Source organism: Rhea pennata, chromosome 28, assembly GCF_028389875.1.
Source record: "Rhea pennata isolate bPtePen1 chromosome 28, bPtePen1.pri, whole genome shotgun sequence".
Taxonomy (NCBI): Eukaryota; Metazoa; Chordata; class Aves; order Rheiformes; family Rheidae; genus Rhea; species Rhea pennata.
In genome coordinates, this window is record NC_084690.1 from 5,125,427 (window position 1) to 5,152,919 (window position 27,493).

General features: G+C 67.2%; 1 protein-coding gene across 4 annotated transcripts; it reads right to left on the reverse strand.

Moving 5' to 3' along the window:
- Positions 1–26,995, reverse strand: FGFR1 (fibroblast growth factor receptor 1). 4 transcript variants are annotated; one of them, XM_062596975.1, is made up of 18 exons: positions 26,904–26,995; positions 18,272–18,483; positions 10,821–11,084; positions 9,831–9,914; positions 9,431–9,606; positions 8,924–9,047; positions 8,365–8,555; positions 7,334–7,478; positions 5,831–6,027; positions 5,112–5,257; positions 4,911–5,032; positions 4,694–4,804; positions 4,391–4,581; positions 4,122–4,244; positions 3,947–4,017; positions 3,216–3,353; positions 2,245–2,350; positions 1–2,152 (listed from the first exon to the last, which is right to left on the reverse strand). In XM_062596975.1, the coding sequence occupies exons 2-18, from the start codon at positions 18,360–18,362 to the stop codon at positions 1,976–1,978; spliced, it is 2,457 nt and encodes an 818-aa protein (XP_062452959.1). In that variant the 5' UTR covers positions 18,363–18,483; positions 26,904–26,995; the 3' UTR covers positions 1–1,975. The 4 variants fall into 4 exon arrangements, with proteins under 4 accessions (XP_062452959.1, XP_062452958.1, XP_062452962.1 ...); XM_062596974.1 differs by having other exon boundaries at positions 5,112–5,256; positions 5,824–6,027; XM_062596978.1 differs by lacking the exon at positions 10,821–11,084.
- Positions 26,996–27,493: the final 498 nt, after the last annotated feature.

A 27,493-nucleotide genomic window follows, 5' to 3' on the forward strand; every position in this document is an offset into this window, starting at 1 on the left:
TGTCGTGGTTAAAGTCTTTTAATAATTACAAGAATTCCAGATTCATTACAGAAGAGTTTACAACAAATAATATTTCTCCATACAAAGGCAAAATAAACTTTTCAAGTAATAGCGTCCTGGCCCTGGAGCTTTGTCGCCAGCGGCGAGGCGGGACGGGTGCGCTCGCCGCGGTGCCCCGGGGGCTGCTCCCGGCTCCGCGGCCGCCGGCCCCGGCCCGGCCCGGCCCGGGCAGCTGCCCCGAGGCGGCGATGCCGGCCGAGGCACTGCGGGCTGGGGCACGCGGGGTGCAGCCTTGGCTCAAGGCGAGCCAGGTCCCCTCCTGGCACAGCCGAGCACGTGGCTCGCAGCCGTGCCGCCGAGCATCCCCACGGGACCCCTAAACGCACTTGCTGCTCCCAGGAAAAGGCGGGCTCGGGTGCCGGGCCGCAGCCAGCGCCGCTGGAGGAACGGCTCCGGCAACAGCGCCCGGGCAAAGTCTGGCAAAAGCAGAGGCGGGCGGCGAGGGCGCCGGGGAGCGGGCCTCCTCCCCGCCGTGGCGGGGCGGCCCCAGGCCGGGCGCCCCTAAGGCACTCGCGGGCACGGCCGGGCACCGTGGGGGCTCTGCGCTGGGAGCAGAGACGGGGCAGCGCCAGGGACCTGCGCCCGCCGGCACGTGCATGCGTGTGCATGCACACGCCTGCACATGCATGCACACGCCTGCACATGCATGCACAGGCACGTACCTGCACATGCATGCACCTGTCTGCATGTGCACCAAGGCTCTCTGCTCTTCCCTAAAGAGCAAATCCTTGTGGCTGCGGCTGGGAAAGCGGCTCCTCTCCTCTCCCCAGGGCAGGGTCCCGACTCTGGCGCTGCGGGCGCGCCGGCTCCGCAGCACCCTGCCGCCGCGAGCCCACGTGCCGGTACGGTGACCGGGAGCTCACAGGCGGTGCCCGAATCTGGGCATCGCTGGAGGCCCCTCGGCCCCAAGCACCAGAGCCCGCACGGGGATTTAGGGACGTCAAGGGAAAGGCCATTTATATAATGACAACGTATTCCCGAAAGGCATCAACACATTATTATTATTGTTTAATAAAACCCCATATAAAACTGAAGCAGCAGCAGCAGCAATTCTTATTGAGGGACCTAAACTGAAATAGGTTTAGAACATAATTTAAAAAAATAAAAACAGCAAAAGTAGCAAAATATATGAACTTTTTTTTTATAGCAACTGATATCTACCAGCCACTAGTACCTTACTACCAAACTGGTATATCTCTGGTAACAACCCTTTTAAAAAGACATGTAAATATATATTCATATTTATACATATTTTTAGCTATGTACACAAGACTCCTGCTTTTAGCACTGGTGTATTTGGCTGCCTCTATTATCAGTGCTGAGCAGACGTGTATGGTGCATCTCCCACTTCCAAGGTACCACGAGTTTGGTCAGCAAAGCGAATGAGCACCGGCACTCGGGCGCTCCCGGGCCCAGCCTCAGGCCCCGTCGCGCCGCGGGGTCCGCAGCGGCGGGGCTCCCGCGCCGCCTCGCCCGCCGCTGCGCTGCCCCCGCGATCCGCCCGCGGAGCTGGCCTCAGGCGGCCGAGCTGCCGACGCCGCAAACCCCGCGGTTGCCTGAGCCCGGCTTGCCGTGCCCTGCGGGGACGCCGCTTCTCCCAGCAGCCGCCTCCGGGAAAGGTGGCTGGATCTCCAGCGCGGTGCTGCCCCAAGAGGAGGATTCGGGTTTGACCAAGTGGAAATACTCAAGCGCAGATTTTATGCAAGAGTTTTTTTTTTCTAAAAAAAAGCCTCAGAAACGAAACCGTTGGGCTGCAGAGAGTTCGCAGCCGAGGCGGCAGGAGAAGCCGGCGTGAGGCGCAGGTGGTCTTGGCTACGCGAGATGCTCCGGCTGCGTCCTGGGACGGCCCCCGCGGGAGCGGAGCGCGGCGGGCGGGCGCCCCGAGCTCGCAGTCCGTCGCTCGGGGGCGGCACCCTCAGTGTCGTTTCAGTCCGCCGTTGGTGTGCTGGGGCGGGTACTTGGGAAGACAAGGCTCGTCCGGGAGGGGGTCGTGAGAGAAGACGGAGTCCTCCCCCGAGGAGCAGGTGGAGCTGCGGGTGTCCGGGAAGCCGGGCGAGTACTGATCCAGCGGCATGGAGAGATCCAGGTACTCCTGGGAGGGAGACCCGCCGGCGGGCGCTCAGGCTGCGGCCGCGGCCCCGCGCTGAGCGCCGCCCGCCCGGCGCCGCGCCCCGGCTCTCCTACCTGGTTGGAGGTCATGGCCACGATCCTGTCCAGATCTTCCACCAGCTGCTTAAACGTGGGTCTCTGCGAGGGCACCGCGTGCCAGCAATCCCGCATCATCATGTACCTGGGCAGGGAGCGGGGGCGTGAGACGCCGGATGGGAACGAGCGGCGCCCGGACACCCTGCAGCGCGACAAGCCGGCGATCCCGGCTGCGCACGGCGCTGCAAGCCGGCGACCCTGGCCACCCCGCAGCACTGCAAGCCGGCGATCCTGGCCATGCACGGCGCTGCAAGCCGGTGATCCCGGCTGCGCACGGCGCTGCAAGCCGGCGACCCTGGCCACCCCGCAGCACTGCAAGCCGGCGATCCTGGCCATGCACGACGCTGCAAGCCGGTGATCCCGGCTGCGCACGGCGCTGCAAGCCGGCGACCCTGGCCACCCCGCAGCACTGCAAGCCGGCGATCCTGGCCATGCACGGCACTGCAAGCCGGCCGCTCTGCCCTGCCGCCTGTGCTCGCTCAGCAGCCTGCACCCTGGGCTGTGGCGCAGCCAGCCAGCAAAGACGCTGCTTGCAGGATTTAGCGCTCATCCCCGCTGCGGAAGGAACGGGCCTCCCCCAGCCTTCCCTCCTGGCCCTGTGCACTGGGAAGGACCCTGGGCTGCTTCACGAGCAGGATGCAACCAAAAGCTAAGTGAGCCCCTGCTCTGGGGTCATTCTGGGATTCGCTCCTGCCGAGCAGTAACCAAGGGAGATGTTGTTATTGCAAACAGATTTAGCTGATACTTTTGCAGGGCTGGGAACAGTTGGGAAAATAACCCTGAACATCTGCCATGCTCCCAAGCATGCACCTGGCCCTGCTCCCGGCCGGGGGGGCTGCGCTGCCGAGGCGGCCGGCCGGCCCCCGCGCCGCTGCCAGCGCCTCGGCTCGGCCCGGACGCCGCGCGGGAGCCCGGCGCCGCGGCGGGGGCCCCGGCGGAGCCACACTCACAGCTCGTTGGTGCAGTTGCTGGGCTTGTCCATCCGGTGGCCTTCCTTCAGCAGCTTGAAGAGCTCCTCGACTGGCACGCCGGGGTAGGGCGAGCCGCCCAGCGTGAAGATCTCCCACAGCAGCACGCCGAAGGACCACCTGCCCGGGAGCAAGCGCGAGGCGGGCGCTCGTGCGGCTGCGAGGGGCCGCGGACCCTCCCCGCGCCGCCGACGGCGGCTCCTCGCCGCGCACGCGCAAGGCTCCCGCTCGGCTCTCCGCGGCGCACCGGCCGCAGCGCCGGCGCCCAGCGGCACCCGCGGGGACGTTCAGGGACGGAGCTGGGGCCGAGTCACCCCACTGCCAAATAATCCGGATTCAAAATCCTTCTGCCTCATCTTTGTTAAGTTCGGGCAAATGACGTCTGGCGCACTGCGCCTCTCTGAAGACACCCTCAGCAGCAGGCTTGCCAGCGCTCGCTCAGCGCTGCTGCGCGGGGACAGCGGGGAGGACGCTGCCGCCGTGAGCTACGGGGAAGCGGAGGCAGCCCGGCAGCAGCCCGGCCGCGCGGGCGGCGGGAAGGGGCCGCGACGTCGAAGCCACGCCGCCGAGCCCAGCTGCAAGGCGGCCGCTGCCCGGGCGGGGAGAAAGCGGCTTCCCCTTGCAGCCGCGGCCCGGGCTCACCCGCTCGCTCCCGGCGCAGCCCCGGGCGCGCGAGGGCACGCAGGGAGCGCGCGCGCTGCAGCCGTACTCACACGTCGCTCTGGTGAGTGTAGATTCGGTCGAACAAGGCCTCCGGAGCCATCCACTTCACCGGCAAGCGGCCCTGGGGTGCAGGGAAGCCCCACATCCGTCAGTGCCGAAAAGGAGCACGCGGGTCCGGGAGGGGGGGCTGGCGCCCGCGCACTGCTGCGCGGCCACGGCACTCACGTTAGTCGTCTTCTTGTAGTAATCTATGTGGTGGATGTCACGGGCCAGGCCGAAGTCAGCGATCTTCATCACGTTGTCTTCGGTCACCAGGACGTTCCTGGCCGCCAGGTCCCTGTGGATGCACTGCGCGGAGCGCGGGGCCGTGAGCCGGCTCCCGTGCCCCAGAGCCCGGCTGATTCCCCAGCGCGGCGCGGAGGAGAGGGCGCGAGGTCCCGGCCCCCGCGGGAGAGCACGGCCCCACGGCCGGGGGGCCGCTCCGAGCTGCTCACCTTCTTGGAGGCCAGGTACTCCATGCCCCGGGCCACCTGGTAGGCGCAGGACACCAGGTCCTTGAAGGAGAGCTGCTCCTCGGGGACGCGGGCGGGGTTGTAGCAGTACTCCATGCCGGGCGGCCGCCGGGCTTGCAGGTACTCCCGCAGGTTGCCCTTGGACGCGTACTCCACGATCACGTAGAGGGGGCCTGCGGGCGCGAGGCGGCGGGGCTGAGCGCCCGGCGGGCGCCGGGGGCCCCCAGGCGCCGCCGGCCACGCGCCCGCGGCACGGGCGCCCCTTCCCTGCTCGGCAGCCCTCACCGTCCTGCGTGCAGGCTCCCAGCAGGTTGATGATGTTCTTGTGCTTGCCGATCATCTTCATCATCTCCATCTCGGAGATGAGGTCCGACAAGTCCTTCTCCGTGGCGTCGGCTAACGCAACGGAGAAAGGCGCCGCGGTCACGGGGCGCCGGGGGGCATGCCCGGCGCGCGGCGGCACGCGCCCGCCGCAAGCACCCGGCCGCTCGCCGCCACTCACACTTGAGCATCTTCACGGCCACTTTGGTCACGCGGTTGGGCTTGTCCTTGTCGAGGCCGATGGCTTCCGCCAGCACCACCTGCCCGAAGCAGCCTTCTCCCAGGGGCTTGCCCAGGATCAGCCTGGCGGGGGGGGGAGACGCCGCGGTGAGGGCGGCGCGGGCCCCGGCGCGGGCGAGCGGGGCACGGCGCCGCGGCTCACCTGTCCCGCGGCAGCTCCCAGCGCGGGTCCTCGGGCAGCTCGTACTCGGAGACGCCGGCCAGCATGGGGGTGCCGCTGGAGGAGAGCCGCGAGGGCCGGACCAGCATCACCCCCGAGTTCATGGAGGAGCTGGAGTCGGCCGAGACCTGCAGCGGGGAGGCAGGGGCCGTGGGTTACCTTCGGGCAGCGCGCGGGCCCGCGCCGGCCTGGGCGCCCATGCGCTGCCTTCCGGCCCCTCGCCCCCGGCCGCCCTCCGGCACCGCACGGACCGGGGCTGCAGGGGTTTTCCTCCGTTTCCCGCACACCGGTACCCCAGGGTGTACCGCCCGGGGCTCCTGCTGTCTGCTTGCCGGGTAAAAAACGCTCTTCTGCTCGAGCGTAAATCCTGCCGTTGCCCCCGTTACCGCTGCCGAGGACGAGCGGGGGCTCCGCACGCCGCCCGCTCGCCACGGGGTCCCGGCACCGCGCTGGCGCTCGGCGGGGTGGACAGGCACGGAGCAGCCGGGGAGCCCGGCCGGGGCACGGGAGCTCCGTGGGGTGCACCGGGACACCCGCTGCAGAGCCGCTCCGCGGGCCGCGACAGCCCAGCAGCACCGAGACGCTCCCCCAGTGTGTCCCAATCCAGCAACCCCCCGGCGCTGCTGCTCCTCCCCGGGGAACGGGCACCTCTGTGCAAGGGGCAGTAGGTGCAAACAAACCCCCTCTCTACTTTCTGTTACCTGTCTGCGCAGCGGGATGCTCTTGGCCAGCTTGTGCACGGCCAGCTGGCTGTTGAAGTCGGTCTTCTTGGTGGTGCTCTTCATCTTGTAGATGATGACAGTGACAACCATGCAGGAGATGAGGAAGGCGCCCGTGCAGTAAATGATGATCTCCAGGTAGAGGGGGGAAGTCATGATGGCAGGCGTATCTTCAATAGCTGGGGCGGCGTGCACGGGGCGTTAGCGCGGCGCTCGCCGCCGGGGCCGGGCGCATGGAGCAGACGGGGAGCGCCGCGGAGCCGGGCCGGGCGGCGCGGCCGCGGCCAGGGGGGGCTGGGCTCGGGACCCCCGGGAGCAGCCGAGCTCCTCCGGGGCGGCGCGGGGAGACGCTCCGCTGCCCCGACCTGCCTGCGGGGCCCCGCCGGCTCCCTCCCCGCGCCCTCCCTGGGGCTGCGCTCCGCCGCGCACAGAGCCGCGAATCCCTGGGGATTCATTGCCGTGAGCACGGCGGAGAGGCTCCCGGAGCGCGGGAGCGCGGGCGGAGCGGTAAAGCGGCGGGGAGCTGGGGGCAGAGCGGCCGGGCGCGGAGCGGAGCGGGTGCTCCCTCCCCGCGGGCCACGAGCAGCAGCGAGGCCGGCGGCGCGGGAGCTGCCGGTGCACGCCTCCCCGGGCGCCGCAGGACCCCCACCCCAGCCCCCCCAAGAGCAGAGACTCAGAGAGGTGCGAGAGTGAGCCAAAGCTTTGCACAAGCTCCGAGCACCCGCGGACAAAGCTGCACCTGATAACGGGGAAGTTTTTGGCTGGAAAGCAATAGCCACGCAAAACTTCCCCCGGTTGCCGTTATCGGGCTTTTGTCCGGGCGGCACTGATGGCTGCGGAGCAGCATCAGCAGGGCAGGGCCAAGCCGTGGCTGTGCCCACGCAGCACACCAGAAGCGACATGCAACCCGGGTGCCGTCCCCGTCCCGCAGGGCAAGGCCAGCTCCTCCCGCCGCAATCGGGGGGTGCAGAGCGCAGCGGACCGGCAGCGGCGCCCGCCCCGTCGGAGCTTTTCTTTCCTTGCATTCGCTGCCTCTGCTCCGTTTCAGCGCGGTGAGGCCGCGAGCGCTGGCGTGGGGAGGAGAGGCCGGCCGTGCCCGGGGGAGTGGGAGCAGCCCGCTAGAGCAGAGCAACCCCTGGTTAAATGCACCCCGGTATGCATTGCCCGGGCCGGGAGAGAGCGAGCGGGCTGCGCCCCTGGGGGAGAGGCGCGGGGGGCTGTGCGTGCAGCAGGAGGACACCTCATCTGTCCCTCTCCAGGAGAAACCCTCCTCCTTTCCTGGAGAAACCAGCGCCGTGCCGCGCCGCAGGCATTCCCGCTAGCGGGACCTGCGCCCTGGGCGCTCGCTGCCGCGCGCGAGGCCCTCGTTAGTCTTCAGGGCAGAGGGACCCCCGGGGGCGGGGAAGCGCTCTCTCCCGGACCGCAGTGCATACGACATCGAACACAGAAATGAGGGAGGAAAGGGACAGGAAGAGGAGTATATACCTTCGAGAACTGTCAACCATGCAGAGTGATGGGAGATCCCAATAGAATTACCCGCCAAACATGTATACTCCCCAGCATCCTCAAATGAGACATTCCTTAAGTGAAGGACTTCCATTTCTTTGTCTGTTGTGTTAACTCCAGCCGTCTAGAAGGAAAAATGGAAGCAAAAACGGACAAGCAAACGACATGAGATCTCCTGGAAGCAGGCCAGAGGAGAGGAGGGAGGAGCAAAGTCTCATTTGCCAGACCCCCGGTAGCAGACAGAGACCACTGTAGACCTGTTAAAGAGACCCTCAGGATGACCACTCATCCAGGTGGACCTACGGAGATGCTGGTTAAAAACCCTTCACCAAACGGAGCTTCCTGCCCATCTGAGCATGCTGGCAATGGGCGGCATGGAAAAATGGACCTCAGAAAGACCAGCCGGCTTGGTTTCAGGACACAGGGACGCACGAGGACGGAGACAGGAGGGGCACAACCGGCCGGCCGGGCACCTCGGCCGGGAGCAGCAGGAGAAACACCTCGGGGGAGGGAGGGGGAGGACAGGACACGAAACCCAGCCGGCCACGCTGAGGATTTTTCCATGGCTTTTTGCACCAGAAATACAGCAGAAACAAGAGAGCCCAGAGTTTTTGTTTTCCACCGCTGGGGACTGGCTGTCCAAGGAAACATCCCACTGGGTGTTCTTCCGATTACCTTTCGCCAGAGGTCTGGTGACCGTGAGCCACGCAGACTGGTTGGCCTCGCCAATATAATTGGAAACCTTACAAACATACTCCCCGCTCTCGGCCTCTGTCACATTATACAGGGTCAGCACCTCCGCATCAGAGCTATTAATCCCCGAGTGCTAGAACAAACCAACAACACAGGAGTCACGTTGGCGCGGTCGGAACGGCGAGCGCCCGGAGCGGCGGCCGGCCCCAAACCCGGGAGCGCGGGGTGCCCGCGCGGGAACCGCCGCGGCTCGCCCCTCGGAGCGTGCCTCGGCGCGGGGAGCAGGGCAGGGGAGCGCGCCCGCGCGGGGCTTGTACCTTCAGGATCTGCACGTAGGGCAGGTTGTCGGGGCCGATCTTGCTGCCGTTCACCTCGATGTGCTTCAGCCACTGGATGTGGGGCTGCGGGTCGCTGTAGACCTTGCAGACGAACTCCACGTTGCTGCCCAGCGCCACCGTCTTGTTGGCCGGGAGGCCGGCTTGGAGGATGGGCCGGTGCGGGGAGCGCTCTGGGGCCGGCACACGCACGGGCGCCCTTACACACCCTCCGCTCGCCGGGACGCGCCGCCCCTCCCGCCACGCAGCCCCTTCGTCCCCTCCGCCCCTTCCCTTCGGTTTGCTCAGTGTAATCAAATTAAATCACATTTTTAATGGTTCATTTACTGGCATTTAGAGCAGCTCCACATGTGGAACTGCTCAGACCAGCCTCCCCAGCTGGGAATTATGGCTAATAAGGCGATTAGAAAAAGTTTCTGTCTGGCCCGCGGAATTATTTCCCCTGCAATTAGCGCTCCCCGGCCTGGCGGGGGGCGAGCCCCCGCGGCCCGGCCCCGGGGCTTTTGGGCGCCGCCGTCCCCCGCGTGCCCCCCGCTCTCACCCACGACGTCCAGCTGGTAGGTGTGGTTGATGCTCCCGTACTTGTTCTCCACGATGCAGGTGTAGTTGCCCTTGTCGGACGGCACCACGGAGTCCATGATGATGCTCCATGTTGCGTAGCGGACCTGGGGGTGACGGCAGAGCCCGTAAAGCCCCGCTCGAGCTCGCCTTCCCAGTGCAGGGGCCCTAACTGCTCCCAGGGAGCAACGTGGGGAACGGCGGGCTCCCCCCGAGCACCTTCCCCCTCCCGCAAAGGTCGGGGCTGGTGCAAACAGGACCCAGAAGCAGGTTACTGTGTGGGTCTAGCTTGCAACAGGGCCGGGGGCTTGTGCTAGTAGGTGCTTTGGTGCCTCTTTGGCTGCAGAGCCCCTTCCTCCCCCTCCTCCTCCTCGCCGCGCGGCCCCGCAGCGAGCCCCCGCGGCGGCTCCTTGCGAGGAGCCGGCTCTGCCCGGACCAAGCCCTCCGCCTCCGCGTGCGCCAGCCGGGCCGCGCGCGGGTCCCCCGGCACCTTGTATCCCCCGATGCGGTGGTCGGGCTTGAACTCCTTGCCGTTCTTCAGCCAGCGCAACGTGGGGTTGGGCGTCCCGCCCGACGGACACTTGAACTTCACCGTTTTGGCCGCGGGGACGGCATGGAGCTTCTTCTCCATCTTCTCGGGATAGGTCCAGTAGGGAGCTACGGCCTCTGGGGAGCCGGAGCGGAGGGGCTCAGCGCGGGCCGGCGGGCGCTGCGGCCCGCGGAGCTCCGGCGCTTCGCTCGCCGGTGGCCGGGCTCGGCCGGGGATGTGCACGAGGTGCTCCCGTGCACGGCTCTGGCAGGGAAGGGGCAGGATGCGGCCGGGGAGACGTGAGGCGGGGAGGGACGGGGCGGGGGACACAGCAGATCGGGCAAAACCATCTCTCACGTACGGTTCGGCTTGGTGTTATCCGCCTCCTTCTCCTCCGAGGAGGAGTCGTCTTCGTCGTCGTCATCCTCGGCAGAGGGGAGCGCGTCTGCAGGACAAGGAGCCACGGTGCGGTTGCACGCCCGCGGCAGGGACCCCCGTCCCTCCCGGCCCCGGCGGGCGCCCAGAGCACCGGCGCCTCCGCTCCCGCCGGCCGCCCGCCGCGGGAGGCAGCGGGGCCCGGCGCGGCCGCGGGCAGTGCGCGCCCCAGGCTCGGCGAGGCAGCGCGCCGGGCTGCCGCCTCCGCAGCCGGCCGGGGACACCAGCGCACCTGTGGCAGGCGACGCTGCAGCCACGCGCACGTCCCCCAGCCTCGGCTGACACCTCCCAACGTTAAGCATTTGCTTTTCTCGCGCGTTGCTTTGCGGGCGCCGAAGTGAACCAAGGCTCGGGGCCGGCACGTGCCGGCTCTCCAGCTGCAACCTCCGGCAGCCCCGCGCCGACCACCGGCGACCGCCACGCGCTGCCGTCGCCGGGACGGCCCGCAGCGCAGAGGCGCCGTGCACGCCCGGCCACCGCCACGGCTGGCAGGAGCCCCGGTGCGCGGCGGCGGCTCATCCCTGCGCCCGGCAGAGGCGATGCGCCCCACGTGCCATCGCCGCGCCGGGGGCCCGCGGCGACCCCGCGGGTGCGATGCGATCCAGCGGCTGCACGCTCCGTCGCGGCGAGGAAGGTAACGGCGCTCCGCTGCTAACCGCCGCCCGGGAGCCGGCGTGCCCCGGGACGCCTGCCCCGAGCACCAGCGCCGGCACGGCCGTGCCGTGCGCCCGGGCACCGCGCCGCCCCGCCGGCACCCGCACTCACCGCGCCGCCGCGGCACGAGTCCGCACGTGGCCGGTGCGCGTGCCGACGAGCATGCAAACGTGCGCACGCCCATGCAGAGGGTTTCTCCTTCCTGCTCCGCAGCCTGGCGCCGGGGCTGCCCCTTCCCTGTGTGCGCAGGACCACTACGAACCTGAGACGTTCACGGAGAAGTAGGTGGTCTCGCTCCCTGAGGGGCTGTTGGTCATGCAGGCATAGAGCCCCGAGTCCTCGGGCACAGCGTCCCTGACCTCTACCTCCTCCCCGGTAATGCGCGTCCGGTTGTTCTCCGCCAGCTGGACCCCGTCTCGCACCCAGTTGATGCTCTGGACGTCATCTCTCAGGCGGCAGCGCAACTGGAGGAGGTCACCGGGGTGGGCGGAATGGGACTCCACTTCGATTTGCGCGTGGGGCAGAACTGGAAGAGTTAGGAGAGAGAGAGAGAAAGGAGAAAAGGAATAGCGGCCGCAGGAGACCATGCTGCGAGCGGCGGCGGCGGCGTGGGCTCGGTTAATGAGGCAACATGCGCGGCTGGGGCTCTCGGGGCCGGCGCGCCGGGACGCCGGGACACCGGGACGCCGGGGCGGGCAGGTCGGCGGCTGCACCTCCCCGCCGGCCGGGCAAGCGGCGCAGCGCGGCGCGGGCAGCGGCAGCGCGCGGGGCCGGGCGCAGAGCTTCCAAGCGTTGGCGGCAGGGTTAAACGCTCCGCCGGGGAGTTAAAACTCGCCCTGCGCCCCTCGGCCTTTTCCTAAGCCCAGTTGCTCAGAGAAGGAATGTGCTTTAGCAAAGTTTTTATTCTTAACAAAAGAGAGAGGTAGATTTGGGGGAGAAAAGGAGAAACAGGCAGTGTGAGGCAGGGCGGCTCCCGAGGACGGGTCCCGCGGGGCCGAGCACGGAGCCCACGAGCTGCAGCCCCGCGAAGCCAGGCGAGGGCAGCCAGCGCAGCGAGCCGTGCCGAGCTGTGCCACGCCATGCTGAGCCAAGCTGTGCCATGCTGTGCTGTGCCGTGCTGAGCTGTGCCGTGCCGAGCCGAACCGTGCTGTGCCGAGCCGTGCTATGCTGTGCTGAGCCGTGCCGAGCCGTGCCACGCTGTGCCGTGCCGCCGGCACCCCGTCGCAGCGTTTTGCGGGAAGGCCAGCTGAGCGAGGGCTGCGGCAGCATGGGAGCCGCAGCCGGGGCCGTTTGCGCGAGAGCAGCCCGCTGCGACGGGGCAGCCTGGGGAGGAGGTTTGCGCTCGCAGCAGCCCAAAGGTCCTTCCCGCGCCGCGGGGCCGCCCGGCCTGTGCCCCGCTCACTGGCCGCCTCCGCGCGGCTCCGTCCTCCGGGGCCGCCGCGCACCCGTCAGCGGCGGGGCGAGTGCTGCTCGCTAGCTGCTGGCTTCGGAGGATGCCTGGGGCCAACGTGGGGGAAGGATCCAGGTTTTAGGGGAAGGATCCAGGTTCCAGCCGATCTTTTCCCGCTTCCTGGCCCGAGGACGAGCTCAAGCTGGCGCCGAGGCTCCTTGCGGCAGTGCGGTGTGTGCGGCACTCCCGATGCCGTGTCCCCGGCCGCTCCGCACCAGTGCCGGAGGCCGTGCAGCCCGGCCGGGCGCTCTCCTTGAAGCACGGTGTTAGAGGGATGCAGAGCAGGGGCCCGGCTCAGGGCATCCAACGTCTGGAAACGCTTAAACTCCAGCTGCCGCACGCACGGGCGGTCTGTGCGCCGGCCCCGGGAGGGCGGTGGAGCTCAGCAGGAGGCGAGCCCGCCGGTGCCGCGGCCTCCGCAGGCTCCAGCACCCCGGCAAGGACCCGGCGATCTGCAGATCAGCAACTAATTGCAGACTCCTGCGGCGTCCGAAAACTTGGTCTGTCTCAGCACAGAACTGGAAAACGACGATTGCGCGTGGCGCTTTGCACCCCTGCAGCCAGGCGAGCGCAGCTCTGCTCCGCCCTCCCGCGCGGACGCCCGGACAAGGCTTCAGCCGTCCTCATCCCGCCTTAGAGCCGCGCTCCAGCCTGACTCAGCTCGGCGCGGCGAACGAGCCCGACCCGCCAAAGCGACCCGCCGCGCCAGGCGTGCCGCCGTGCCCGGCCCGCCGGCAAGGCGCTGCTGCTCTCCCCCGCCGCGCCGAGCGAGCGTCGCCGGAGAGGACAGAGACCCGCCCAGCTGGGATCTGCGCTCCGGGCTTTGGCCACTTCTCTTTCTCTTGGAACGTATGAGAAGCTCCAGGGAAAAAATGTCTAAGAACAGCTCAGGAGTTTTGCTTTTTCCTTTTGCTTAAGATTCAAATGAAAACAGCTTGTCGGGGCGGGTCTCGGCACCCCCTCCATCGCTGGACAAGCAAAGCCGGTGCCTCAGTTCCCTCGGCGAGATGGTGACGGGGCGTTTTAAGATGGAAGATTAAACCCGACAGCAGTCCTTCAGGGAGCGGGGGGACGAATCCTGCTTTTCCAATTCTGCTCCCCTCCTTTTCCTCTCTTTTGGCCTCCCAGCACAGCAACTTTGGCTGGCACCGGCGTGTTTCAGACAATCCGCCCCAGGCACCTCCCAGCACGTGTCCATCCGTCTGTCCATCCATCCGCGTTCCTGGACACCGCTGGGCTCCATAACACCGTATCCTCCTCTCCCTGCTCCTGGATTTCCTTCCCATCCACAGCAAGGTCCACAGGCGATAAACACGACCGCAAAACCCAAACTGGCAGGGAACGGCGCGCGCGCAGCCGGAGCCCCATCCGCCCTCGTCCCGCGGGGCCGCTGCGGTGGGCGCCCGGCTCGGCGCCGGCCCCGGCCCCGGCACCGCCACGGCAAGGGCGAACGCGACGCTCCCTCCTACGGGAAGGAGAGACCTGCCGGCAGGCTGCGCGGTGCCTGCGGGGTCCCCCGTAATTAAGCCAGCGTTGGGCCAGGGCAAGATTAGTGCTAGCCAGAAAGAAACCCCTCGGGTCCAGGAGCCATCTCGCTATCGCGTTTGCTCCAGGACAGGCTCCCGGCCATAACACTCCCCTGGAAAAGCGGCAAGGAAAGCTGTGGCAGACGGGCGCACGGGGAGCCGGGGCGCGCGGAGGGCAAGGCAGGAGCTTGCCCTTTGGTAACCCGCAGCACATCTCCGGCACTCAGGGATCAGGCGGAAAACGCGGCGTGGTGGGAACGGCCTGCAAATGAATTCACAGGCTAATGAGCATGGTCAGGTTCGCTCACCCCTCCGGGCAGGAGCAGCCGTCGGCGCGGGGGCTTGGCCAGGGCCGGGCCAGGCTGGCAGGGCTGCAGCGGGCTGCGACTGGCCCATCCCTTGCACAAACCCCCCCGTGCAGTGCAGCTGCGGCGGGCGCGCTATGGAGGTTCAGGAGCCAGGCAGTGCCTGCTCGCCTGCGTGGGCCCTTGCCTTTCCCCTCGGTGCACGGCGGGGCGCTGGAGCGAGCCCGCAGAGCGCTCCTCGCATGGCGCGAAGGTGCCGCCCTGCCTGCTGGGGCCCCGGCGGGTGCTGCTCCTCTCCCGCGGGAATGCAGGAAACCCAGGAGCAGGGGGCAGTTATCCGAGGGGGGTGTGGGACCCCCTGGGAGCACAGCAGGGAAAGGCGAGGAGAGCAAATGCAATCGCGCGCAGAGCCAGCCCGGGCGAGGGGCTGCCGGGGAGGAGCGTCTGCAGCCCGCAGGGAAACCCGCCGGCCGGGCGAGGCGGGGGGCAATCGCGGGGCTGCGGGAACGCCTCGCCTCTGAAAGCAGCCTGCAAAGTAGGCGCGTGATGTAACGGCCGGAGCAGCCTGCAGCGGTTTTATTACTTTATTCCAGCTTTGAAATGGAACTGAAAACTGAGTCCAGTCTGGCAAGCGTGAGCCAGATGGTGAGTGTCACCGGGTTCATATAACTGTCACGGGCTCTGCCAGGCCTGGCCCCTCGGAGCGCCGGGGCCGGGGCCGGGGCCAGGGCCGGGCAGCGCCGCTCGGCCTCCCCCAGCCCGCAGGGCCGGGGGACCCGCCGGGAGCCGCCTTTAGGGAGCGCGGCGGCTCAGATTAACCTTTACCCTGCGCATTCAGCCCGGCTCTCAATACAGCCCCTCTTCCCTCTCCCGCCCTTCTTCTTCTTTTTTTTAAGGATTTTGCATGCAAATGGCCCCACGCCAGACCCAGCCATCAGAATGCAGAAATTCTGCATTCAGCCCTAACAAAACAGTGCAAACTGCTGTGTTTGCCAGAGTGATTGCAATAAAGCAGCCAACAAAGCGGTGCAGGGAACAATACGGCCTCAATGGCCGGGATCAGCGGGTCCTCCCGCCCGTCGCCCTGGCAACGCCGCCCGGCCTTACCGGAGGTATTTCCTGAAGAAAAAGCACACACATGCCCGGCAGCTCTGCTAATCCCAACAGGAAGCGCTTACCGGCATGGGGGGACTGCGTTCTTTCTTATTTAAAAAGTTTCTCTCCCTGTTTTCCCCCCTCTGCTGCCTGTGGCGTGCTGGGGCGATGGGCCCGCGCCGGGGCTGCTCCCTGCCGCCAGAGCATCCCACCACCGGAGCATCTCGCCACTGGAGCATCCCACCACCGGAGCATCTCGCCACCGGAGCATCCCACCACCGGAGCACCACACCACTGGAGCACTCCACCACCGGAGCATCCTGCCACCAGAACATCCTGCCACCGGAGCATCTCGCCACCAGAGCATCCCACCACCAGAGCATCCCGCCACCGGAGCATCCCGCCACCGGAGCATCCCACCACCGGAGCACCACACCACTGGAGCACTCCACCACTGGAGCACTCCACCACCGGAGCACTCCACCACCGGAGCATCCCACCACCAGAGCATCCTGCCACTGGAGCATCCCACCACCAGAGCATCCCGCTACTGGAACATCCCGCCACCGGAGCATCCCACCACTGGAGCACCACACCACTGGAGCACTCCACCACCGGAGCACTCCACCACTGGAGCATCCCGCCGCCGGAGCATCCTGCCACCGGAGCATCCCACCACCAGAGCATCCTGCCACTGGAGCATCCCACCACCAGAGCATCCCGCTACTGGAACATCCCACCACCGGAGCATCCCGCCACCAGAGCACCACACCACTGGGGCACTCCACCACCGGAGCATCCCACCACCGGAGCATCCTGCCACCGGAGCATCTCACCACTGGAGCACTCCACCACTGGAGCTCCACCAGCAGAGCATCCCACCACCGGAGCATCCTGCCACTGGAGCATCCCGCCACCGCAGCATCCCGCCACTGGAGCACTCCACCACTGGAGCATCCCACCACCAGAGCATCCCACCACCGGAGCATCCCGCCACCGGAGCACCACACCACTGGAGCACCACACCACTGGAGCCCTCCACCACCGGCGCATCCTGCCACCAGAGCATCTCGCCACTGGAGCATCCCACCAGCAGAGCATCCCACCACCGGAGCATCCTGCCGCCGGAGCATCCCGCCGCCGGAGCATCCCGCCGGAGCATCCCGCCACCAGAGCATCCCGCCACCAGAGCATCCCGCCACCAGAGCATCTCGCCACCAGAGCATCCCGCCACCAGAGCATCCCGCCACCAGAGCATCCCGCCACCGGAGCATCCTGCCGCCGCAGCATCCTGCCGCCGCAGCATCCCACCAGAGCACTGCACAGCCTGCGCTGCGCCAAGCTGCACCGAGGGATCCCCTCGCATGGCACCGGCATCCCCTCGGCACCTCTGCCCACTGCCGCCCCGCTTCCCGGCATGCTCCTGCTGGGAGCCAAGGTGGGCGCTGGGCGCCCGGCACAGGCGGCTCCGGGGTGGAGAGCCGGGCACCGCGTGCTGGAGCGAGCGGGCGTGCGAGGCAGGCCGCAGGCCCACTCCACCTGGGAACGTCCGCCCAGGCGCAGCCTGCGCCTTCCCAGAGCCGGGCTCAGCCTGAGCAGCGCTTCCCGCAGCCGCTCCGCTGGGAACCGGCCGGCGCGTCCGCCGGGCAGAAGGAATTGACGGGCTTCTCCGGGGCCTCCTGCTTTTCCGCGGCTGTGTGCGAAATGAAGCAGCATTTAATTACCGGGCAGGCTGGTAGTTAGCAGAGCTGTTGGAATAAACCCACGGCGTTCCCCCGGGATGCCTGGCGTCAGCCCCGGCCTTGCTCAGACCTCTGCAGGGAGGAGCGCGGGCAGCTGCGGCTCCGGCCATGCTGGGAGCTGCGCTGACACGGCACAACACTGCTGCTTTTCCCCAAGACTCCTATTTCTTTCTTTTTGCCCCTCAATTAAGGGCTGGAGTGACAGCCTCCAAGTGGGAAGGCGGGAACACTGCTGGCTCCACGGGCTGGGAGGGAGGGAAGCAGCGCGATGCCGACGGCGAGCTGGGGAGCGGCGGCAGCAGTGGGGAGCGGGGATGCTCCGGGGCTGGGCTCTCCCGGCGCTCCTCCCCGCGAGCGCGGGCTTGGGGGGCAGCGGCAGAGCCGGGGATGCCGAGGCACAGCACCGCTGGGACGCCGGGATGCCGGCAACGGCACGGGACCCTCGCAGGGCACCCAGTGCCAGCACGTCCCGGCAAGCGCTGCGCCGAAACAGCCCGTCCAGGGGGGCAAACTGCAGTGGATACGTTCACGTGCAATGCTCACATCCGCCCGGCGTGCCCCTGCCTGCGAGCTCAGCGGGTGCGTGGGGCAGACGAGCAGGAGGAGCAGGAGGAGGAGGGACGGCTCCTTGCTCAGAGCTGGCCCGGGCCGAGCGCGCACGCGGCTCTGGAAGTCGGGCTGCTTTCCGCTGGAGGAAGAAGCCCCCCGGGAGAGCCAGGCGCAGCGGAGGCGCCCCGCGGAGCGCCCGCCGCCGCGGGTGGGGACGCCGGGGCTGAGCCTGCTGCCAGCCGGGCCGGCGGCTGCAGTGGCACACGGGGCAGCCCCGTCCTCGGCCCCGCGGCCACGAGCCCGGCTGCTCCGGGCGCCGAGCGCGGCCGCACAAGCGCCCCAGCCCTGGGAGAGGACAGCAGCAGACACGGAGAGAGGGGGAAATTCCCCCCTGCAATTCTGCGCAGGTTCCTGTTCAACCTGCAGACAAAGGCTGGCTTTGTGAGGGACGGCGATGGCACGCTGCTCGCTGAGATTTCTTGGCTTTTTCCCTTAACTAGACTTTTTTACCACCTCCAAATTTAGGTAACTATAAAATACAGCAAGTGCCCATTAATATTTTATTGGCTGCAGATTTTCGCTAGCCGGCGCGGGGCCCTGGCAAGGGCAGAGCTCCTGCGTGGCGAGGAGGCAGGCGCGGGGCCGGGGCAGCGGGCAGGGGGCTGGTCCCCAGCAAGGACACGGTCCCTCCGTGCTGTCCCCAAGGCCCCCGGGTCCCCAGCAAGGACACGGTCCCGCGGCGCCTGTGCAGGGCATTCGCCCGCACCCTGTCTGCACCGCCCTGCTCGGGTCCCCTTCCGAGGGAAACGAGAGCGTGGGGCGTCTCCTCCTCCGAATCGCGGACGCGGGGTTTTGTCGCCGTTCGCCCCCCCGGCCGGGCGATGCGGGGGCGCGCTGCAGGAGACGCCGAGCGCCCGCCTGCAGCCCCAAAGAGACATGCAGAGGAAGCGGCTGGCGGCAGAGGCACCTCCCGCCCCGGCGGCGCCGGTGCCCGAGCGGCGGGCGGCTCCGGCGGTGGCTCCCGCGCGGCGGCGGCGGTCGCTTACCTTGCTCGGGCAGGGTCGGGGCCGGCCTCGCCGCTGACAGCGTGGCTGTGACCAGCACAGCCCAAAGGATGAGGCACCTCCAGGTAAACATCCCACTTGCACGGCTACTGCTTGGCGACTGGGCTGCGCGGCTGCCGCTCCATGGGGGCCCCGGGCTCGGCGGCTGGCCGGGGCGCTGCGGGGCGCTGCTCCGGGCCGCCAGCCCCTCCGACCTGCTGGCGGAAAAACGGGAGTCAGGGCAGCGCCCGGCCGCTCCGCCGGCGGCACCGCCTCGGCGAAGGGACCGGTGCAACAGCCCCGCTGCACGCACCCGTCCGGGACGGGCAACGCTGCCCCCGGGATGGCCAATGCTGCCCCCAGCCCCGCTGCACGCACCCGTCCGGGACGGCCAACGCTGCCCCCCGGGATGGTCAATGCTGCCCCCAGCCCCAGTGCACGCACCCGTCCGGGACGGCCAACGCTGCCCCCCGGGATGGCCAATGCTGCCCCCAGCCCCAGTGCACGCACCCGTCCGGGACGGCCAACGCCGCCCCCGGGATGGCCAATGCTGCCCCCAGCCCCGCTGCACGCGCCCGTCCGGGACGGGCAACGCTGCCCCCGGGATGGCCAATGCTGCCCCCAGCCCCAGTGCACGCACCCGTCCGGGACGGCCAACGCTGCCCCCCGGGATGGCCAATGCTGCCCCCAGCCCCGCTGCACGCACCCGTCCGGGACGGGCAACGCTGCCCCCGGGATGGCCAATGCTGCCCCCAGCCCCGCTGCACGCGCCCGTCCGGGACGGCCAACGCTGCCCCCGGGATGGTCAATGCTGCCCCCAGCCCCAGTGCACGCACCCGTCTGGGACGGCCAACGCTGCCCCCCGGGATGGTCAATGCTGCCCCCAGCCCCGCTGCACGCACCCGTCCGGGACGGCCAACGCTGCCCCCGGGATGGTCAATGCTGCCCCCAGCCCCGCTGCACGCGCCCGTCCGGGACGGCCAACGCTGCCCCCGGGATGGTCAATGCTGCCCCCAGCCCCAGTGCACGCACCCGTCCGGGACGGCCAACGCCGCCCCCGGGATGGTCAATGCTGCCCCCAGCCCCAGTGCACGCACCCGTCCGGGACGGGCAACGCTGCCCCCGGGATGGTCAATGCTGCCCCCAGCCCCAGTGCATGCACCCGTCCGGGACGGCCAACGCCGCCCCCGGGATGGTCAATGCTGCCCCCAGCCCCAGTGCATGCACCCGTCCGGGACGGGCAACGCTGCCCCCGGGATGGTCAATGCTGCCCCCAGCCCCAGTGCATGCACCCGTCCGGGACGGGCAACGCTGCCCCCGGGATGGTCAATGCTGCCCCCAGCCCCGCTGCACGCACCCGTCCGGGATGGCCAACGCTGCCCCCCGGATGGCCAACGCCGCCCCCAGCCCCGCTGCACGCGCCTGCGCGGGACGGCCAATGCTGCCCCCGGGATGGCCAACGGTGCCCCCAGCCCCAGTCCACGTGCCCGTCCGGGACGGCCAGTGCTGCCCCCCGGATGGCCAACGCCACCCCCAGCCCCAGTGCACGCACCCGGAGCATGCGGGGGGATCTGCTCGCGGCTCCAGGCGCTGCACTCTGCACGTCAGGCCCGTGCAGCGAGACGCGTCCAGCCGCCCCCCAGACCCTCGGAGGCAGCTCCTTGCGGGCCGCTCGGCAGCCCAGCGCTGCGACTGGCGCGGTTACGCTTTTCTGCAGAAAACGCTGATGTGCTGAGGGCTAAGACTGCTGGCCAAGTGGAATCAAGTTAAGCAAAATTCCTGAGAATGTCAAGATAAATTTTCAAAAGCCATTTAAAAAACCAAGGGGGTTCTGCTCCTCTTGTTTTCCTTTTTCTATTCTGTGCTAAAAAGGAGAAATTCTGAAAGAGATGAAAATGCTGCAAAATTTTTAAAGCAAAACCACGCTTGACCTAAGCTGCATTTCCATGATGTGGCAAATCCCAGAAATTTTTCAGTTTTCTTTAACTTTTCCCAGACACAAAATAGCAACAATCTTAAAACCTTGAAAAATTTCCTGGGACAGGAGAGCTGCTTGTGCCCAGCTCTGAAAATGAGGCCACCTCTCCGCTGCATAAACACGCCTGGAGGCAGGACGTTTGCAAGCATCTGCCCGGGGCTCTTCCTTGTTTTCACAACATCTGCTGCTGCGAACATCTCCCAGGCAGCTTGTGCGATTAAGGAAAACCTGCGGAAATCTCCGCACCCGTCCCCGGGGCGCATCACCTGTGACCGCAGGGCGCTCCAGCACTGGTAGCACAACACTGCGGCCCGGCTGACCCGGGAGCCGTGCTCCTGCAACCCTTTGAGGGTTTAATGATTTCGGAGGCAGAGCTGCGAACCCGTGCATTAACACCAAGGACACGTATCTCGCCGGATACTACAAAGCCCCACCAAACCAAGTGCTCTCCGTGCAATCGCGCACCCTCAGCCAAGCCGATTCTGCGGCCAGCGCTGGCGCCGAAGGGGTTAGCGGGGCGCCTCGGCCTCCCGCTCCTGCTAACATGTGCAGGAGATCTCTTTGCACCGACAGCTGTTTTCGGAGCGGCTGTGCACGGAGAATCCCCCCAGCTTCCACGGCCAATACTGCAAGGGGCTCTCGTCCGCGCCGGCTCTGCTGCCCAGCTCTGCAGCCCGCTGCCCGCAGCCCCCGGCCCTGCCCATCCCGGGCCACTGCGGTCCCCGTCCTGCGCCGAGGGCAGCACGGTGCACGGCAGGGACTCGCGCTGGAAGCCATTTCGCTCCGTAGCAAAGAGCCGCAGACGGAGGGTCCGGGGGCAGAGGAAGCCGCCGCGGTGCGAGCGCGGCCCCGAGCTCGGCACGGGTGCCCGGGGCAGGGGAGCTGCTTGTGCTTTGTGCACCAAACTCCCTCCAGCTCCAAAGACGGGGCGCCCAGACCAACCAAACTGCAAATGAACTGGGGTGTGCAATGGTGGGGAGGCCAGAGGGAGTGGAAATTTCCCTGGGGAGAGCCGTGAGCAGCTCAGCCGTGCTGGGAGAAGGGCGCACGGCCGCTGCACCATCCACACGGCCAGGCTTTGGGCGGGGAGAGCCACAAGCACCCCAGTTCCCAACTCATGGTGGCCCTGCGCCCTGGGACGTGCTCTCCAAGTGGGATGGCTCCTGCCCCTCGGGTGCCCCCTTCCCGCGGGACAGCCGGCGACCCACGCTCGCCCCGTCCCGCTCCCCTCGGCACGGAGCGGGAAGCACTGCCAAGGCACGCTCCAGGGGAACGGCTGGAGCCAGAGCACAAACCCACTCAGCCGTCCTGGCCAACTGCTTTCCGCAGGGGGATTTAACCACTTCACTGCGCTCCACCCTCCACGACACATCTGCGACTTCGCAAAAGCCTCCAGTCAAGGTCCCGACACTGGTGGCAGCTGATCGTCGCACGGGGCCCGGCCGAAGAGCCGGCTCGCGGGATCCTCGCCGGCTAACAGCACGGTCCGTGCACAACCGCACCAGGCCGGACCGAAGGCCCTGCTGGCCCGGGGACCGTCACCAGCAGCGGCTCCTGGCAGATGCTCCAGAGGAGCCGCAAGGCACAAGGTGGGGTAGGAGGGTGCCATCGCCGAAGCCCTTCCTCGGACCCTCGGCATCGCTCTCCCCATGCATTATGCTGTGTTTTCCTTCCCCAGTTCATCCAGCACCTCTCCAACCAGTCCCCAACCCTCCCTGCTCTGTGCTGAGGCATTCCCAACCTGCCAAGTGAGAAAGCACTTCCTCCTGCCATACAGCATCGGTCTAGAACGTGTGCTGCTAAAAGCCGTGAGTAATAACTGTAGTGACTAATAACCCGCTACTCATCGTCCCCGCGTGAGCGGTCCTACGGGGCGCCGCGACACTCCCGTGCTGCTGCTTCCCGTGCGTGCCGCCCCCACGCTCGGGCACTGAATCCGGCTCCTTCGCTTCCTTTCCCTACGGCCTCGGGTCTACCCACGGGGCTGCCCGAGCCCGTTCCCCGAGGACTCCCGCTTAGCGCCGGGCGCCCTCGGGAGCGCGCGACCGCAGCTGCAACGCCCGCAGCTGCAACGCCCGCAGCGCGCTCTGTGGCTCAGCACTGCTCAGCCGCTCGGGGCACCGGCTGCCGGCTGCCCGCCCGCGGGAGCGCTGGGCACCAGCATGCCGACGCCAGCGGCCGGGCAGCGAGGGCGGCCCCAGCGGTCGGACGCCGGCGTTATCTGCAAGTGCCAGCGCTCGTAGGCGCCAGGCGGCGAGCTTTAAAATAGTTATTGACTGTTAACAATTTATCAGGGTTTGGAAGGGGGAGGCGGCATTCCTTGTGGAAAAGTCTCGGGTATTTCTGGAAATTATTTTCTGCCTCTACGTGGTTTTGTTTATCAAGTGCACATGCTCCCCGGAACATGCCCTAATGCGGAGCGTCTGCGCGGGCCGCCCGCGCTGCCGCTCCGCGCCGGCAGGGACGGTGCCTCCAGCGGTTCCTGAAAGATGAGTCAGTGCTGGCTCAAAGCGCGGCGAAATCCTGCTCCAGCTGCACCTCCGGGCTGCTGCGCTCCAGCTGACTCAGGGGCTCGACAGCAGCGTATTTCCACCGTAGGGATCATCACTTAGCAGCGATGACCAGCCCCACGTCCGGGGGAGCCCGCGGGAGCGGGAGTGGAGGGAGAACCTGCCACGACCCAGAAAGTGTCTGACTGATGCTCCGCTTCCCCGGGCAGAAAAGGGAGCAAAAGCAGCTACGGCCTTGCGGGAAAGTAGACGGGCGGGAGAAGGGGACGTGTCCGCACGCCGGGGTCACATCCCGGCTCCTGCCAGTCCCCAAAAGGCTCGGCCCAGGAGAGGAGCTGTTTGCAGAGGAGGCTCTGCTGGTGTGAGCCCGGGCGCCCAGGGCGAGCTCTGGCCAGGGTGCCCCGTCCCGCGGCCAGGACGCCGCGAGCCTGCTCCCGCCCCCGTGTGCGCAGCTGCTCCTCGAGCCGGGCGGCACACGACTCGCCCCGGGGGCGCGCGGCGGGTCTGCAGCTCCGTCCAGCGCCCGCGCCGCACGCAGCACCTGCCCCGCTCCCGCGCGGCACGGGCGCGCTGCAATCTGCTGCTCAGGGGAGGAGTTGAACCACTAAAAATGGAAGCACTAAGAGAGGATCCACGGCTAACTGCCCCTTCGAGGCCTGTCCGCCGAGCCTGCAATTACAGCCGGCCCAATTACACCCACGGAGCTATTCAGGGACGCAGACGAGAACACCCGTGTGCGCCCCGCGCACCCCCTCCCGCCGCGCGCATCCTCCTGTGCCCAGAGGCTCACGCTCGCCGCAGGCTCGCGCATCAGCAGGTGCTCTCAGACGGCGCTTGCTCGCCCGGGCGATCTCCTGACCGCGCTCCCTCGCCGCCGCGAGCACAGCCCTCGGGGCGGCCCCGCGAGGACGCGGCGCCGTGCTCTTGTCGCTGCCCGAGGCTGAGCTGTCGGCAGAGGCGGGCTGCGAGGGCTCCTCCGCTCCGGAAGCCCTTGCTGCCTTGACACTGCGGGTGCCAAACGCGGGCGCCGGTGCCGCAGCAGGGCTGCTCGGCCGGGCCACGCGGGAGGCGAGCGCAGGTTCGGGCTGGGTGCCCGCGGTCCCGGACGGGTGCTGCGTCCCGCACAAGAGCCCCCGCTCTGCCGGGAGCAGCCTGTGCTATGTGCTGCGGCGTGGGGCCGGGGCGGCGCGCTGCTGCGCAGCCCCACGCGCGGCACCACCATCGCCGGGCCGCCAGCCCCGCTCCCCGCTCGGGTCTCGTCGGCGGCCGAGCGGGACCGGCCTGTGCAAGCAGTCAGGGTGCACGCAGGGCAGCCCAGCACGCAGCGCTGCAGACAAAACCAGCAGGGCAAACTCCAAATTCCGTGGGGAGAAAAGCCCTAACTCGGCTCCCAGGTCACTAAGGCGTTGCTGGAGGTTGGGTCTGGCCGGAGCAATCGAGGAGCAGGGACCACGGCACCACAGCACCACGTGAGGCTCAGAGCACAGCTGCTCCCCAAGACCTTGCGTCTGCCAGGCAGATATGCTTCAACATACAGATGAAAGGACACTGGACTTTTTTCAGAGGCTCAATGCAAGCAGCCCTCCAAGTGCCCTTGCAAACAAAGGGCACGCCAAAGACAAAATTCTTGGACAAGATGAAGAAGAATAACCTTCCCCTTGCCTACACCTCCCTGCCCCAGCCTACAGCTCAGGTCGAGAACCGAGTATTTGCTGAAATAAAGAGCAAACACAACTGCAAATGTAACTATAGGGAAAAATTGTAATGCTTAAAGCAGACACATGCTTGGAAAAATAAATATCCAACTGTGGCGCATACGTACAGTGTTAACCCTTCCACACCATGTGCTGCAGGGCCTCAGAGCTACCAGGAATATCCTTAGCAGAGGAAAAGGCTCCCTGCCCACTGTGTAGGTGCAGCCCACAGAGTGACCGGGAGTCCGGCACACAGGGCAGAAGGGACTGGGGAAGGGCTAGTCTTGTCCTCTGATCCCTGCAAAACCAGCTCAGGTTCAGAAGCAACCTCAAATCCAGGGATCCCTATCCAAAGGCTTGGTTTTCTGATCTGCAGGGCCTCTTTTAGTACCTAAAAACCTCAACTGGGCTGCTGAGCTCTCCGGCTGGTGACCAGTGTGGGATGTCCCAGAGAGGGACAGTGGGATGCAGCCATGGTCTGCCATTCTCTGGAAGAGGAGGGGGAGCTGGATGGAGTTCTGCCACATTGAGATCCTCCAAGGAAATGTGCCGAGAGAGGAGGGACACACATTTCTCCACCAAATGCTTCCCCTCCTGTTTGCTTTTGCCTTCATCCCCAGAAGCAGAAGGTCTCCAAAGCCTGCTGAGGAGAAGCTGGGGACAAAGTGGGATTGCCAGGGCTGGGTGAGCGTCACGATCCAGTCTCAATCAAGCAGCCTTTTTTAGCAGCCAGGGCTTGCAGAGCCAGAGCATCAGGGTAAAACCTGCTAGGGCTGGAGCCAAAACAGCTCCTAGCGCAGTTTACATTTTTAGGCAGATAAATAAACAAGGAGCTCCACTCTGCACCTGAAAGCAACTTGGGCTCCTTCCCAGCACGGCTGGAGCAGCCACCGCTCCCCGCAGCAGGCGCTCCGCACACACACAAAAATACTGTGCACTATCAGAGCCCGGTGCTGACCCATGCCTGTGCAGGCTGCTTTTGCCATGCAGGGAAGGACGCTGCTCTTGCCTTCACCCCGCCAGAGCAGGGACCATCCCCATTTGTTTTAATCCCCCCTGAGCAACACAAGGAAAAGGCAACAGTGCATGCCAGCCACCGCGGAGATTAAGGAAGGAAGTGCTCATGTGTGGGGAAAATGGCTGCTAGCCAGGGAGGTATGCAGGGTCCGTGCTCCCGACCCCGCAGCACCGGCAGGGCTCGGCGGGGCCCCCGCGGCCCCGCTCCGCGCGCCCCCGCACCTCCCCACCTCCCTGCACAAGCGCTCGCGCACGGCTCCCCGCCGCCAAGCCGGCCCCCGCGCAGCAAACCGCTGCCTCTGCCCGCTCGAGTCCGAAAGCAAATTCCAATTTCACCCTCCTCTGGACCCGGGAAGATTAACAGCTTCCAAGGCTCTCCGTTCTATTCCCACAAGCAGAGGGGTGAACCACACTTCAGGGTTTAAACATTCACCGGAAGGAACCGCGTACCAGTCAGCCGTAGCGCTTCAGACGCTCGGTAGTTATTCAACAATCTCGGCAGAGAGGGAATCGCACCACAGCTCCAGCACTTCTCCGTGTAACCTGAACGCGTTACAAATGGACACGCAGCTCGCGTTCGCAGCGCGGCTGGCTACTTACGTAAGTCAAGCTGCCTCGGATTGGATCTTGCACTCAACTCACCAAAACAGCAAAAATTACAAATTCCACAACCAAAAATGCCACCTGAAACCCAACACAGTCCCAGCTAGCTATGCACATCGTCCCAGCAGATAACACAAATATTGCACACGCCATCAGCCACCACGCCGTACTCTGTGAGCGTTCGCCATGTACGAACAAGAACAACTCTCGTAGATCCTGGCAAAGAGTTTCTCTAGAAGACAAACTCCGAACCCCCTCATCTCCCCATGGGCAGCGTACGAACACAAAGGAAACACAAAATTTGAGCGTATCGTGTTTCCAGCACCTCGACCCGCAGTTACCATTGGAATGCCCCAACACTAGGAGACTCGAACAAAACAAAACCCAGCAAGCGCCGGCTCCTTATTCACCGTCTTCTAGAAGCCTGGAGGCTCTAGAAGTGTTTTCCAACTCCTCCTCGCAAATGACGGCTAGGCAGCAACTTTGAAAACGAACCCCGGGACCCCCAGGGCCAGGTCCCCGCGGAGCCCCTCGCCGGGCGGCGGCCTCGGGCTGCGGGGCTTCCCCGGGCCGCAGCTCCAGCCCCAGCGCACGCACCGACCCGGCGCGTTTCCAAAGTGCCGCCGAGCGCGGAGCGGCCGCGGCCGCGGAGCCCCTGCGAACCGGAGCCCTCAGTGCCGGCGAAGCCCCGATGCCCGCGAGCCGCAGCCCCCCAAGCCGGCGAAGCGAGCCCTCTTCCCCCCCCCCCCGGCCGCCCGCAAGCCGGCCCCCCGCCGCCCACGGGGCGCGGCGCCGGCGGGCCGGGGCCCCCGTCGGGCGGCGGCGATACTCACCGGAGCTGCCGCCGCTGCCGAACAATGGAGGGTCCCGGCCGCGGCGAGGGCGCAGCCCCGCCGGCGCCGCGCTCACTGCGGCCGCCCCATGGCGGCGCCGGCCCCAGGCGCTCCCGGAGGCGCGGCCGCCCCGACCCGCCCCGACCCGACGGGCGCCGCCGCCGCCGCCGCCGCCGCGTCCCCGCCGCGCGCCCGCCGCCGCCGGACTGAGCCGCTCCCGCAGCGCCCCGCCGCCTCCTCCCCGGCTCCTCCTCCGCGCTCCCCTCCGCCTTCCTCCCCAGCCCTCCTCCCCCTCCTCCTCCTCCTCCTCAGCGGCCTGCTGGGGCTTGTAGTCGCCGCCGACCCCCTCTCTCCCCTCCCGTCGCGGGCACCCGCGGGCTGCGCTCCGGCCCGCCCCGGCCCCCTCCCCGGGGCCGCCGCTGGGTTTTGCAGGCAGTTTTGCCCCCCAAACCGCCCAGGTTGTGCGTACGGGGGGCTCGGCCCCGCCGCGGCGGGATGCTGCCCTCTGCGCTCGTCGCCTCCCCGGCTCACTGCTGCCGTGCGCTGGGGGAGCGGCGGTCCGGGAGCCCCGCCGTCCAGGGGAGGCAGAG

What these genes read in the sequence shown, in the direction of transcription:
- FGFR1 (XM_062596974.1), bottom strand. Translation starts at nt 18,362, where the DNA reads ATGTTTACCTGGAGGTGCCTCATCCTTTGGGCTGTGCTGGTCACAGCC. An exon ending in ACCGCATCGGGGGATACAAG is followed by an intron (nt 9,048 to 9,430) that starts GTGCCGGGGGAC and finishes CGTCACCCCCAG; the next exon opens with GTCCGCTACGCAACATGGAG. An exon ending in CCTACGTGCAGATCCTGAAG is followed by an intron (nt 7,479 to 8,364) that starts GTACAAGCCCCG and finishes TTTTCCTTCTAG; the next exon opens with ACGGCTGGAGTTAACACAAC.